This window comes from Anomaloglossus baeobatrachus, chromosome 4, assembly GCF_048569485.1.
Source record: "Anomaloglossus baeobatrachus isolate aAnoBae1 chromosome 4, aAnoBae1.hap1, whole genome shotgun sequence".
Classification (NCBI taxonomy): Eukaryota; Metazoa; Chordata; class Amphibia; order Anura; family Aromobatidae; genus Anomaloglossus; species Anomaloglossus baeobatrachus.
Genome location: NC_134356.1, coordinates 426,681,626 through 426,696,987, shown reverse-complemented (window position 1 = coordinate 426,696,987; position 15,362 = coordinate 426,681,626). Strand labels below are relative to the sequence as shown.

General features: G+C 47.4%; 1 protein-coding gene across 5 annotated transcripts in view; it reads right to left on the bottom strand.

The window, feature by feature from the left end:
- IMPDH1 (inosine monophosphate dehydrogenase 1) overlaps nt 1–15,362 on the bottom strand; it is a 262,916-nt gene that overhangs the window by 16,212 nt on the left and 231,342 nt on the right. For 4 of the 5 annotated variants that reach the window (XM_075345402.1, XM_075345405.1, XM_075345404.1 and 1 more), the window contains exons 14-15: nt 6,855–6,938; nt 5,042–5,058 (exon numbers count right to left, since the gene is read on the bottom strand). In XM_075345402.1, the coding sequence (XP_075201517.1) occupies nt 5,042–5,058; nt 6,855–6,938 (101 nt within the window). The remainder of the gene's footprint in view (nt 1–5,041; nt 5,059–6,854; nt 6,939–15,362) is intronic. The other variant, XM_075345403.1, reaches the window with a different exon arrangement.

The following is a 15,362-nucleotide window of genomic DNA, read 5'->3' as shown; positions in this document are numbered from 1 at the left end:
AGGGTTGCTCCTCTGATACTGGCGGATTGAGGTCCAGTACAGAATTAATGGACGCAATCAAATCACTAACATCTGAGTCACTTTCGGACAGATCAATGGGGCACATGGAGGTAGCCTCCGAGCCCCCAGTAAAGGCATCCTCCTCGTCCCGCGAGTCAGCTTCTGAAACAGAGCCGCGGGACGAGGAAGGGGAGGGAGCCCTACGTCTCCTCTTAGGAGGACGGGGTCTGGGACCAGATGAAGAATCCTCTGTGAGCTCCGCTGACAGAGCCCTAGCAGCAGAGGCACCCTGTGAAGGGGGCTGATGCATGTTCAGCAAAGTCCGGGACAGCTGTCCCATGGAGTCGGCAAAAGACTGGGAGATTGACCTAGAGAAGGATTCTACCCAAGCCGGGGGTTCAGCCACAGGAGCCGGAGCAGCCGGAGAGACCACTGTGGGTGAGATTCCAGGCTGAGGCATTGTCAGGTTAGAGCAGGCATCACAATGTGGATATGTGCTCTGTTCAGGCAGCACGAGCTTACATGCAGTGCATACTGAATATAGCTTTGGAGCCTTGCTCCTCGTGTGAGACATGCTGCTGAAGTGGGGGCTCTGCCAGAGTGACCCCCAGAGAGTATATACAGAGGCCCACAACCAGAGGTTGTGGCTTACCAGACCGCTGGAGCGGTGTTGTGTGCCCTCCAGATCCCGAAGCTCTGACCCCCAAGCACCTCAGCAGGGATGCTGCAGCCAGTGCTGATCACAGAGAAAACACTGATAAAATGGCGCCGGAGCGAGGAGAGGGGGCGGGACCAACCCTGAGAGCGGGATCTGGAGGGCCAAAGAGACTTACAGGGGAGGAGACATGTACTCAGTGAGGAGTGTCCCTCCCCTGTGCAGAACGGCCGCTGGGCGGAGCCGCACTGTCCCTCTGCATGAATGACATACGAGGGCAGTGAAACCGAAAGTAGGCCTCCGGCGAAGCAGGGGCCTAAATTTGAGCGGTGCGGCCGGCGCGCAGGCACCATCGGCGCGGTTCTCAGGCGACAGCCAGAGAACCGGCCGGAAATGTCAGAAAACTCACTCAGCACACTCTCCCAACATAATAAAGTACAGGGACCCCCAGAATATAAACGTCTCAGGTACTTAGCTTGCTGAGACGCAGGGTTCCAAGTCCCTGGGGATGAGTGCTCCGTCCAGCAGGATCCTGAAGGGCTGCGGATGGAGACCGGTCTCCTGCAAAGCATGGAGAACCATGCTGGCTCCCACTTCAAGCCAGAGCCCGAGGTATGGTGAAGGAGCGCGGCATGTAAGGCTCCAGCCTTGGAATCAACCTTAACAGCACCGCCGACACAGTGGGGTGAGATGGGGCATGCCGGGGGTCCAGACTTGGACCCGCTTTTCTTCAAACTCTTTCCAAAAATGAAAAATCAGATGAGAATGCATGTGTGGATGTATGCCTCCTGAACACAAAGCAATGAACTGGCTAGATCTGGTTCTCCAGGGGGTGTATAGGCTCAGAGGGAGGAGCTACACTTTTTAGTGTAGTACTTTGTGTGTCCTCCGGAGGCAGAAGCTATACACCCAATGTCTGGGTCTCCCATAGGAACGATAAAGAAAAACAAAAAAACTTTACCTTCTTGGATTTCAAAACCTAAATATCCGAGCTGAGCACTAAAGGTATGTACAGAATCAGCCTGATCGTGACAGTATAGCCCTGGCTTTAGCTTATATACGAAAATCCTGGTGATTAGTTCCCTTTAAAAAGATTCACAGCAGAGGAATTTAAAAAAAACCCAAAAAAAAACAAAACAAACAAACATTCAAATGTCGAATTTATATTATTCCAAGGTCTGTAGATATAATTGACCTTTTTTTAGTGGAAAAAAAAAACCTTTAAATAATGAATAGTTAGCTCAAAAAAGGAATTTGTTTATTGCCAAGTGCTGTAATAATGTTGCCGATCAGTGACCTGTTGTACTGTAGGTAAACAGAAAAATAAAAAAAAAAAAAAAAAGATTCATCCATTGGGAACCTCTGTCACATTTAGGGAACAGTTGACTGCATGCCCGATCTTAAGCCTTATTCAGATTTAAGTGTTTCCACGTAACGGAGAGGGGGTGGGGGGCATCAGTTTGGTATCAAAGTGTCATTAGTGTTTGGTCTGGGTTAATTATTAACATCAGTGTGTAATTGGTGTTTTTACCGGAAGGAAAAATATAAAAAAAATTTTTTTTTTTTACAAAAGCTTCTTCTATCCTTTGCAACGTTAGAAATGGATAGCCCACGGTCTGCATGCTGGTGACATGAGGGGTGGGGGCGGAAAAGCAAATTTGTCAGATAAGATATACTGCAACGTTGCTTATTTTCAGGTGTACCATTAATTTATTAAATAAAAATTAAAAAACGGTTACTCTTTCAAGATTTGCTTCCTTTAACTTGTATACAAGCTCAAATCTAAGATAAGCGTATCGTGAGTACTATTATAAAAGGGTTTTTTTCCCCACTTCTCTGCAAATAAGGTCTAATTTATGAATAATTATAAAACTTTAAACTTCTTACAGGTACAGCCTTGGCTTTTCACTTCCTAATGGACATGCCACTCTATTAGGGTATGAAAAGCCAGCAATTCTTGATCCCCGCATTGTGATCCTTATACGACCACACAACGGTATACTCTTAAGGTGGTGTCACACACAGTGACGACGACGTCGCTGCTAAGTCACCATTTTCTGTGACGTAGCAGCGACGTCCCGTCGCTGTCGCGGTGTGTGACATCCAACAACGACCTGGCCCCTGCTGTGAGGTCGACGGTCGTTGCTGAATGTCCAGCTTCATTTTTTGCTTGTTGCTCTCCCGCTGTGAAGCACACATCGCTGTGACAACGAGAGAGCAACGAAATGAAGCGAGCAGGGAGCAGGAGCCGGCTTTTGGCAGCCTGCGGTAAGCTGTAACCACGGTAAACATCAGGTAACCAAGGGAAGACCTTTCCTTGGTTACCCGATATTCACCTTCGTTAACAGCATCCACCGCTCTCACACTGCCAGTGCCGGCTCCCTGCTCACGTAGCTGGAGTACACATCGGGTAATTAACCCGATGTGTACTCTGGCTAAGAGTGCAGGGAACAGGGAGCCGGCACTGGCAGCGTGAGAGCGGTGGATGCTGGTAACTAAGGTAAATATCGGGTAACCAAGGAAAGCACTTCTCTTGGTTACCCGATATTTACTTTAGTTACCAAGCGCAGCATCGCTTCCCCGCCTCGCTGCTGGCTGGGGGCTGGTCGCTGGTGAGATCTGCCTGTTTGACAGCTCATCAGCGACCATGTAACGACGCAGATCCTGATAAGGTCAGGTCGCCCGTCGTGATCGCTGCTGCGTCGCTATGTGTGACCCCAGCTTTACTGACCAGTGGTAGTTTGAATGCTGGTTTACACAGACAAGCCAAAGCAAACAATGTGCACAGAGTTCTATATTTGATCGCACAATGAGCCCAGGCTGGCATTGTTCTTGGCAGCGGGAGTCTTGTTTATGCAGGATGAGGCACTATCAAGAGCAATGTTTTTTTTTTCTGCATAAAAGATCATTTCACCTGTTGAACGAGTATTTCACTTCTTCATCTGGTGATCAGCAGCATGGCAAGATAAACGTGGAATGAATGTGTTTAACAATGCTCGTTCACGATTATATCGCATTAATGTTAATGCAATTGTCACAGCTACCATACCCCAGGTTATGAGCGATAGAAGACAGGGGAATGAGCGCTGTCAGTATGTGTAGTGGCTCAGTTAACTCATGTCATGGTCAAAAAGGGACCCCTACATGAAAGGAGCTCCACAGAGAAATATTGCTCCTTGTCACTTCATCAGCTCCCCGACGCATGATCGCAAGGAGCGTTTGGAGGCAGTAGCTGGTCTGTATAACTTTTAGAACATGTCCAGCGACAGCCACTATCTAGCCTTACAGATCTGTAATGGACTCGCTTGATGGCATATCACCCAGGAGCCACTGACCACTTGTGTGGATTGGGCACTTTCCCCTTTGACCTTCAAGATAAAAGGATCATATTCAGTAATCAGTAGCGTCATTAGAGGCAGGGAGGTCCCTGCCACCTCCAAGTACCCTGTCCTCCTAGCCCAATCCAAAGCTACAATGAAAATCAGAACACTTTCTGCCTTGATCCTCTTGAGAAGCAGATTTAGAGTAGGAAACGAGTAACGAAGAACAAAGTGTGACTACAGGTTACCAAAGCATCAGATGCAATTATAGGTGGTCACGGGACTTTGACAGAAATTGGGGAAAAACTCGTGATTTTTCAAGGATGCCATCAAGTCTACATGCAAGGTGCCTCATCATTAACAGATCTGGCATAAAATGTGTAGATGCAATTGAGGTAGTTAGCAACCCAATTGTCCATTCCAAGTTTGTTTGTTTTAAAGTATAAAAAAAAACAACACAAAAAAAACCAAACAAAAACACCAAAGCATGGGGTCCCCCCTATTTTTGATAACCAGCCATAGTAAAGCATCCCGCAGCGGTCTGCTCTACTTTGCTAGCTATTGAAAATAGGAAGGACCTCATTTTTCTTTTTATTTCTTAAATTCTCTATCCAAAATTTGTTTGCAGGACACTTGTCCTGCTCTTTATTCTTACTACAACCATTTTACAGCACCAAACGTCAGGTCCCCTTCGGGTTCTGGGGTCAATTTCGTGTCCCGAACCAAACTTTTAACTGAAGTCCATCCCAACCCGAACATCCACGTGGCTGCTCATCCCTAGTAATCTACACAGAAACCCTCAACATCATGCAATTTAGCCCCAGGAAATGGGAAACTCTGTAGGCAGCATGGAATATTTATAAAGGAGTACTAAAAAGAACACTAAAAAGGCCCTTTACAGGAATAAAAGGCACGTAAGACACCGACGTACTCTTCCCAATAATAAAAATGAACAGAGTGACATAATATATATATATGAGCTGTATAACTAGGTATATAAAATTATTGCATTTTATTGTTGGTTTATGTTGCAGAATAGAAGACAGACAAATGCTCTACTACTTACATGGCAGAAATGTGTATCTAAAATGGATGCATGTGCAAAAAAAAAAAAGAGAAAGAAAATTAAAAACCGTCTGGTCACGGAGGTGGTTTTAAATTTAGCCCATCACCAAGAACTAAAAACAGGCAAAGTGTCATATGTATAGGAGCATATATGTCAGGACCATGCCTTGTGACTCATGTATATTATAGAAAACTTAAATCTATGTTGTTGTCGTCATTTATGAAAATAAGCGAGAGATAACAGACCATGTAGGTTCTGTAGTAAGTATAACAGCTACACACATTGCATACAATTGTGTATTACACTAACCTCAAATTAAACAGATCGGTGTATGCAAGTACTGTTTACCAAGTCCTAATAGTAGTCACTTTTGGCACTGCTAAACAGCTAAAAAGCCATCAATTAAGCAATGTAAAAGCATACATCACACACAGATGGTGAACGGAGCTGACCATACACCACACTTTGGTTGTGATGTCTGCTGTCAGAGGGATGTGTATAATATTTGTGAATTCCTACAAGTCAGTTCTGCATACAATGTAACCGTCATGGCTGATGGGACTTCTGCTTCACATTAAGTATTATATCATACAATCAGATCTCCTCAAATTTAACAGGAAATTGAATAACTCAATTGGATTGGTTAGGTTTTCAGAGTCATTATGCTGATCGGCACTTGCAAAATATAAGAGCTATGATGCATAACAGGTTTCTTGAGAAACCCCTTAATATTAGGTCACCCATGCAGCCATCACCATAAATTTAAAAAGGGAACCAATCACCAGGATTTTCATATATAAGCTAAAGCCAGTGCTATACTGGCACTATCAGGCTGATTCTGTACATACCTGTAGTGGTCAGCTCAGATGTTTAGGTTTTGAAATCCAAGAAAGTAAAGTTTATAAAATCATCAGCTTCTTGAGTGACAGCAGCTGAGGATCAGATAATATGTGGGGGGTATTCATAGTGATCCCCTTCCCCTGTTAGAATTAGCATAAGTATTATAAAAATCAACGTAATTTTTCACCTACAGGACCTGTGCCGAGGTCATTCCCATGTGACTAGAAGGGGCGGGGCCTCAGCAACAGAAAAATGTTGCATCCTGGCATAAGCCTTGTTGGCTGAGGCCCCGCCCCTTCTGGTCACATGGGTAGGACCTCAGCACTGGTCCTACAAGTGAAAAATTACATAGAATTAGCATAAGTATTATACAATCAAACAGAGGGAGGGGATAACTATGAATTACCCCCCCAGATAGTATCTGATCCTCAGCTACTGTCACTCAAGAAGCTGATGATTTTATAAACTTTACTTTCTTGGATTTCAATACCTATATATCCTAACTGACCATTAAAGGTATATAGATAATCAGCCTGATAGTGCCAGTATAGCACTGGCTTTACATTATATACAAAATCCTGGTGATTGGTTCCCTTTAAAAACCATACATGAATGGAACATATTGCTTCCTACAAAACATGTAGGGATATACTTCAAGCAATGCCAAATTTCTATAATTTACAGTAATAAAAAAAAAAAACCAACGTTTGTTTTAAAGTGATCAGTAAATTAAACAATTTTTTTTTTTTTTTGTTGGCGGCATCGTTTACACACTACCCCTACTTTAGGTACAGAGATTTATTTTTTTTTACCATCCATGTAAATATGTTTTAGCACAGATACATATCTAATAACTAGTCAAGACTATCTAGCAATAAAAAAAAAATTAAAAAAAAACAAAAAAAAAAACAAAAACACACAAGTGCCAACATCTCCATAAAGTTAATAAAAAAAAAAAAAATATAAGACTTACGAGTGGAGACCATGGACGCCTCCCTCAACTTGGGCTGACATTGTTCTCTTTTCCAGTTTGAGCTCCCCTGAATACATCATGGACCTGCAAAAAAATATCAAATTATATATTGTGATTCCAAAATGACGACATTTTAAATATTTTTACTTCTCTGACAAAGCTACATTTTTGTCACTGCAAAGTTTGTTGTACATCTTCATTACTACTTTTCTGCAGTTACTGAAGGGCCAAAAGCCCAAATCTAAAAACTTGAGCAGAATTTAGATTGCAGTGTTATTAGTCTAAAATAGTATTAAGATTCAACTTTGATAAGAAGTATTCTTATATATATATATATAAAAATTACATAACAAACCCAACAAAATAGAGCCAGTATCAAATAGTGGACAACTAAAGGATCAGCTTAGAGGACCTTTTACCAGTTTGAGCATGTTAAACTGGCCACAAAGCATTAAAAACAGTTTATTTTTCCAACTACAGTGAAACCTTGGATTAAGAGTAACTTGGTTTGAGAGCGTTTTGCAAGACAAGCAAAGCTTTCTAAAAAATATTTAACTTTGTTTAAGAGCAATGCTTTACAATAAGAGCGAAACACTCATCCGTGCACATTTCTGGTTCCGTCCTTTCACCACGCTCTGACCGGCTCTGGAGATAACTTTCTGTAGATATGTACTGTATACTGTACACAGTAAACCATTGTACTGTATATATACTATATAGCATATCAATTTGCATTTGTGGATACAGTATTGTACTTTCTTATTAATAACCAGTACAGCACATTGCTTGTATTGCACACCAACAATTTTATTGTAAGCCAATGTGCAGTTTAAATTTGTTTTACATGCTTTTTACTGTACAGTATTTTGTACCAGTGTACTGTAATCATTTTATATGAACACAGTACATTATTTTGTATTACTGTAATAAGTTTCTATAAATACAGTAAATATTTTGGGTTGTGGAATGCATTGTCTGCGGTTCAATTATTTCCTATGGGAAAATTCGCTTTGATATAAGAGTAACTTGGTTTAAGAGCACACTCCCAGCACCAATTATGCTCGTAATCCCAGGTTGCACTGTATACTGAAGACCAAGGGGGGGGGAACTTACTAGACATTTTTCACTGTGGGAGTGTACTTTTCCCTTGTAGGACAATCACCAATTATAAGCAGGAGATGTCATGCAGGTTAAAAGAACAAGTGCCCAGAATAGCTTAGAACAGGCTTTCTACTGTGAGACGTGATGACCACCTAATCTCATTGCAGAACTGTGTGTGATTATATACACCTTTTATATCAAGTCAGGATGAGGGAGACCGATACAGCAGAGCTAACACAGAGGAGAGCTGCAGCTATGGTTTCTAATAAGAGCAAGATCAGCTCTGCTTTACTGCCCCTTCCCCTACACGGACTGCCGTGAAATGAAACCTGAAAGATGTTAGTAACCACACTCACCTCTCCTCTACTACCCTTCCTTGCTTATAATCAGATACAGCTGTGCAATGCTATTTGGCTGTCACAACTTGTCTCAGGCCATGTGCACACGCTGCGGATTTACCCGCGGAATTGCCGTTGATTTCGCTGCAAAATCTATGGGGATTAAAAAATGCTGTGCGCACACTGCGTTTTTTGTCCCTGCGGATTTACCCGTGGAATTTCCACTGCGGAATTAATGTGCATGTCACTTCTTTTCTGCAGGTCTCTGCGGTTTTGCCATTATTGTTTTAAAAAAAAAAAAAAAAATAACATAAAATATAAAAAAAGAAGGGAATTTTGTTTGCTTACCGTAAAAAAGTGTAACCCCTCCCCTCTGCCTATACACCCTCCCGTGCATCACGGGCTCCTCAGTTTTGGTGCAAAAGCAGGAAGGAGGAAACTTATAAATTGAAAAAAAGAGAGAATTTCAGCTCACCCCTCTTCACTCTAGGATCCACTGCCGGTGCACGGAACGCCCTGGCCCGGGCGGAGAAACACAATCATGCAGAGGAAAAAATCCAGCATCAGAAGGAGAAAAAGTAGTAATAAAACTTGAACTTTATTGAATCCATTAAAAACAGGATGCAACACGCATGGAAGCTGGGGACACACAGTGAAACACAGGACTATCCTACGCGTTTCAACCTTGCGGTCTTAGTCATGGTCCATGACTAAGACCGCAAGGTTGAAACGCGTAGGATAGTCCTGTGTTTCACTGTGTGTCCCCAGCTTCCATGCGTGTTGCATCCTGTTTTTAATGGATTCAATAAAGTTCAAGTTTTATTACTACTTTTTCTCCTTCTGATGCTGGATTTTTTCCTCTGCAAACTTATAAATTGGTCTAAGGTAAATTCAATCCGAAGGATGTTCGGAGAACTGAAAACCATGAACCAAAAGAACAATTCAACATGAACAACATGTGTACACAAAAGAACAAACAGCCTGAAGGGAACAGGGGCGGGTGCTGGGTCTCCCAATAGAAGCTAGAAGAAAAGGAATTTACGGTAAGTAAACAAAATTCCCTTCTTCTTTGTCGCTCCATTGGGAGACCCAGACAATTGGGACGTCCAAAAGCAGTCCCTGGGTGGGTAAAAGAATACCTCGATAAAAAAGAGCCGAAAACGACCCCCTCTTACAGGTGGGCAACCGCCGCCTGAAGGACTCGCCTACCTAGACTGGCGTCTGCCGAAGCATAGGTATGCACTTGATAGTGTTTCGTGAAAGTGTGCAGACTAGACCAGGTAGCTGCCTGACACACCTGCTGAGCCGTAGCCCGGTGCCGCAATGCCCAGGACGCACCCATGGCTCTGGTAGAATGGGCTTTCAGCCCCAAAGGAAGCGGAAGCCCAGAAGAACGGTAGGCTTCAAGAATCGGTTCCTTGATCCACCGAGCCAAGGTTGACTTGGAAGCCTGCGAACCCTTACGCTGGCCAGCGACAAGGACAAAGAGGGCATCTGAACGGCGCAGGGGCGCCGTGCGAGACACGTAGAGCCGGAGTGCTCTCACCAGATCTAATGAGTGCAAATCCTTTTCACATTGGTGAATTGGATGAGGGCAAAATGAAGGTAAGGAGATATCCTGATTGAGATGAAAAGGGGATACCACCTTAGGGAGAAATTCCGGGACCGGACGCAGAACCACCTTATCCTGGTGAAAAACCAGGAAGGGGGCTTTGCATGACAGCGCTGCCAGCTCCGTACGGAGCGATGTAACTGCCACTAGAAATGCCACCTTCTGCGAAAGACGTGATAAAGAGACATCCCGCAGCGGCTCGAAAGGTGGTTTCTGAAGAGCAGTTAGCACCCTGTTAAGGTCCCAGGGTTCCAGCGGACGCTTGTAAGGTGGGACTATGTGGCAAACTCCCTGCAGGAACGTGCGGACCTGCGGAAGCCTGGCTAGACGCCTTTGAAAAAATACGGATAGCGCCGATACTTGTCCCTTGAGAGAGCCGACAGACAAACCCTTGTCCATTCCGGATTGAAGGAATGAAAGAGAAGTGGGTAAGGCAAAGGGCCAGGAAGTAAAACCATTATCAGAGCACCAGGATAAGAAGATCCTCCAAGACCTGTGATAGATCTTGGCGGACGTTGGTTTCCTGGCCTGTCTCATAGTGGCAATGACATCTTGAGATAACCCTAAGGACGCTAGGAGCCAGGACTCAATGGCCACACAGTCAGGTTGAGGGCCGCAGAATTCAGATGGAAAAACGGCCCTTGTGACAGCAAGTCTGGGCGGTCTGGTAGCGCCCACGGTTGACCCACCGTGAGATGCCACAGATCCGGGTACCACGACCGCCTCGGCCAATCTGGGGCGACGAGAATGGCGCGACGACAGTCGGACCTGATTTTGCGCAGCACTCTGGGCAGCATCGCCAGAGGAGGAAATACATAGGGCAGTCGAAACTGCGACCAATCCTGAACTAATGCGTCCGCCGCCAGAGCTCTGTGATCTTGAGACCGGGCCATAAATGCCGGGACTTTGTTGTTGTGCCGTGACGCCATGAGATCGACGTCCGGCGTTCCCCAGCGGCGACAGATCTCTCGAAACACGTCTGGGTGAAGAGACCATTCCCCCGCGTCCATGCCCTGTCGACTGAGAAAATCTGCTTCCCAGTTTTCTACGCCCGGGATGTGAACTGCGGAGATGGTGGAAGCTGTGGCTTCCACCCACTGTAGAATCCGTCGGACTTCCTGGAAGGCTTGACGACTGTGAGTGCCGCCTTGGTGGTTGATGTATGCGACGGCAGTGGCGTTGTCCGACTGGATCCGGATCTGCCTGCCCTCCAGCCACCGATGAAAGGCCAATAGGGCTAGATACACTGCCCTTATCTCCAGAATATTGATCTGAAGGGATGACTATCGGAGTCCAGGTTCCCTGAGCCCTGTGATGGAGAAAAACCGCCCCCCACCCTGACTGGCTCGCGTCCGTGGTGACCACAGCCCAGGTGGGGGGTAGGAAGGATTTTCCCTGCGACAGAGAGTTGGGAAGGAGCCACCACTGAAGTGACATCTTGGTTGCAAGGGAAAGCGAGACGTTCCTGTCGAGGGAAGTCGACCTCCTGTCCCATTTGCGGAGAATGTCCCACTGGAGTGGCCGCAGATGGAATTGCGCGAAGGGCACTGCCTCCATCGCTGCCACCATCTTCCCCAGGAAGTGCATGAGGCGCCTCAAGGGGTGTGACTGACCCCGAAGAAGAGATTGCACCCCTGCCTGCAGCGAAAGCTGTTTGTCCAGCGGTAGCATGACTACTGCTGACTGAGTATGAAACTCCATCCCAAGGTACGTCAGTGATTGGGTCGGTGTCAACTTGGATTTTAGGAAGTTGATGATCCACCCGAACTGCTGGAGAGTCGCCAGAGCGACGGAAAGGCTGTTTTGACACGCCATCTGAGAGGGTGCCTTGACCAGAAGATCGTCTAAGTAGGGAATCACCGAGTGGCCCTGAGAGTGTAGGACCGCCACAACAGATGCCATGACCTTGGTGAACACCCTTGGAGCTGTCGCCAGGCCGAAAGGCAAAGCCACGAACTGAAGGTGTTCGTCCCCGATGGCGAAACGCAAAAAGCGTTGATGTTCGGGTGCGATCGGCACATGGAGATAAGCATCCTTGATGTCGATCGATGCTAGGAAGTCTCCTTGTGACATCGAAGCGATGACCGAGCGGAGAGATTCCATCCGAAACCGTCTGGTGCTCACATGTCTGTTGAGCAGTTTGAGGTCCAGAACGGGACGGAACGAGCCGTCCTTCTTTGGCACCACAAACAAGTTGGAGTAAAAGCCGCGACCATGTTCCTGGGGGGGGGAACAGGGATCACAACTCCTTCTGTCTTCAGAGCGTTCACCGCCTGAAAAAGTGCATCGGCTCGCTCGGGGGGCGGAGAGGTTCTGAAGAAACGAGTCGGGGGACGAGAGCTGAACTCTATCCTGTAACCGTGAGACAGAATGTCTCTCACCCATCGGTCTTGCACATGTGGCCACCAGGCGTCGCAAAAGCGGGAGAGCCTGCCACCGACCGAGGATGCGGTTCGGGGATGCCGAGAGTCATGAGGAGGCCGCCTTGGAAGCAGTGCCTCCTGCGGCCTTTTGGGGGCGTGACTTGGACCGCCACGCATAGGAGTTCCTCTGGCCTTTCTCCGGCCTGCTGGACGAAGAGGATTGGGGCTTGGCGGAGGGACGAAAGGACCGAAACCTCGATTGTATTTTCCTTTGCTGAGGTCTCTTCGGTTTGGACTGGGGTAAGGAGGAGTCCTTTCCCTTGGATTCCTTAATAATCTCATCCAATCGTTCGCCAAACAAGCGGTCGCCAGAAAACGGCAAACCGGTTAAGAACCTCTTGGAAGCAGAGTCTGCCTTCCATTCGCGCAGCCACATGGCCCTGCAGACTGCCACAGAGTTAGCGGATGCCACCGCTGTACGGCTAGCAGAGTCTAGAACTGCGTTCATGGCGTAGGAAGAAAAGGCTGACGCCTGAGAAGTCAAAGACGCAACCTGCGGAGCAGAATTACGTGTGACCGCAGTAATCTCAGCCAGACAAGCTGAGATAGCTTGGAGTGCCCACACGGCTGCAAAAGCCGGGGCAAAAGACGCGCCCGTGGCTTCATAGATGAACCGAAACTGGTGTTTCTCCTGCTGAGAAGTCGACTCCTCTACAGGTGGCGGCGGTGGAGATATATCTAACACCTGGTTGATGGACGAGATAAGGTCATTTACTATGGCGTCCCCTTCAGGTGTATCAAGATTGAGAGCAACGTCAGGGTCAGAGCCCTGAGCTGCGATGTCTGCCTCGTCCTCCAGAGAGTCCTCAAGCTGGGAACCCGAGCAGCGTGAAGAAGTCGGGGAAGATTCCCAGTGGGCCCGCTTAGCCGGTCTGGGACTGTGGTCCGGGCCGGAGTCCTCCACATGAGACCTAGGGCCCCCCCTGGGAACGTGCTGCGGCGCGGACAGGGAGGGGCCTGGAGGCAAAGATCCAACAGGGCCCGGGGCCTGTGGAAGGACCGGTCTGGACTGCAAAGCTTCAAGCAGCTTGGCAGACCATTTGTCCATAGACTGAGCCATGGATTGCGAGAGTGACTCAGAGAGTTTTTCAGCAAAAACTGCAAACTCTGTCCCTGCCGCCTGGACAGGGGGAGCAAGGGGTTCTACCTGAGCCGAGGGGCCCACTAGTGACCGAGGCTCCGGCTGAGCAAGCAAAACAGGGGTTGAGCATTGCTCACAGTGAGGGTAGGTGGAACCCGCAGGTAACTTAGCCGCACAAGAGGTACAGGTCGCAAAGAAGGGAATTTTGTTTACTTACCGTAAATTCCTTTTCTTCTAGCTCCAATTGGGAGACCCAGACAATTGGGTGTATAGCTATGCCTCCGGAGGCCACACAAAGTATTACACTAAAAGTGTAAAGCCCCTCCCCTTCTGCCTATACACCCCCCGTGCTCCCACGGGCTCCTCAGTTTTGGTGCAAAAGCAAGAAGGAGGAAAAAATTATAAACTGGTTTAAAGTAAATTCAATCCGAAGGAATATCGGAGAACTGAAACCATTCAACATGAACAACATGTGTACACAAAAAAACAGGGGCGGGAGCTGGGTCTCCCAATTGGAGCTAGAAGAAAAGGAATTTACGGTAAGTAAACAAAATTCCCTTCTTCTTTGTCGCTCCATTGGGAGACCCAGACAATTGGGACGTCCAAAAGCAGTCCCTGGGTGGGTAAATAATACCTCATAATAGAGCCGTAACGGCTCCGTCCTACAGGTGGGCAACCGCCGCCTGAAGGACTTGCCTACCTAGGCTGGCATCTGCCGAAGCATAGGTATGCACCTGATAGTGTTTCGTGAAAGTGTGCAGGCTCGACCAGGTAGCTGCCTGACACACCTGCTGAGCCGTAGCCTGGTGTCGCAAGGCCCAGGACGCTCCCACGGCCCTGGTAGAATGGGCCTTCAGCCCTGAGGGAACCGGAAGCCCCGAGGAACGATAAGCTTCGAGAATTGGTTCCTTGATCCACCGAGCCAGGGTTGATTTGGAAGCTTGTGTTCCTTTACGCTGGCCAGCGACAAGGACAAAGAGTGCATCCGAGCGGCGCAGGGGCGCCGTACGAGAAATGTAGAATCTGAGTGCTCTCACCAGATCTAACAAGTGCAAATCCTTTTCACACTGGTGAACTGGATGAGGGCAAAAAGAAGGTAAGGAGATATCCTGATTGAGGTGAAAGGGGGATACCACCTTAGGGAGGAATTCCGGAACCGGACGCAGAACCACCTTGTCCTGGTGAAACACCAGGAAAGGAGCTTTGCAAGACAACGCTGCTAGCTCAGACACTCTCCGAAGTGAAGTGACTGCTACTAGGAAAACCACTTTCTGCGAAAGGCGTGCGAGAGAAATATCCCTCATTGGCTCGAACGGTGGTTTCTGAAGAACCATCAGCACCCTGTTCAGATCCCAGGGTTCTAACGGACGCTTGTAAGGAGGGACGATGTGACAAACCCCTTGCAGGAATGTGCGTACCTGTGGAAGTCTGGCCAGGCGCTTCTGAAAAAACACAGAGAGCGCAGAGACTTGTCCCTTAAGGGAGCCGAGCGACAAACCCTTTTCCAATCCGGATTGAAGAAAGGACAGAAAAGTGGGCAAGGCAAATGGCCAGGGAGAAAAACCCTGAGCAGAGCACCACGACAGGAATATTTTCCACGTCCTGTGGTAGATCTTGGCGGACGTTGGTTTCCTAGCCTGTCTCATAGTGGCAATGACCTCTTGAGATAATCCTGAAGACGCTAAGATCCAGGACTCAATGGCCACACAGTCAGGTTGAGGGCCGCTGAATTCAGATGGAAAAACGGCCCTTGAGACAGCAAGTCTGGTCGGTCTGGTAGTGCCCACGGTTGGCCGACCGTGAGATGCCACAGGTCCGGGTACCACGACCTCCTCGGCCAGTCTGGAGCGACGAGGATGGCGCGGCGGCAGTCGGCCCTGATCTTGCGTAACACTCTGGGCAACAGTGCCAGAGGAGGAAACACATAAGGGAGTTGAAACTGCGACCAATCCT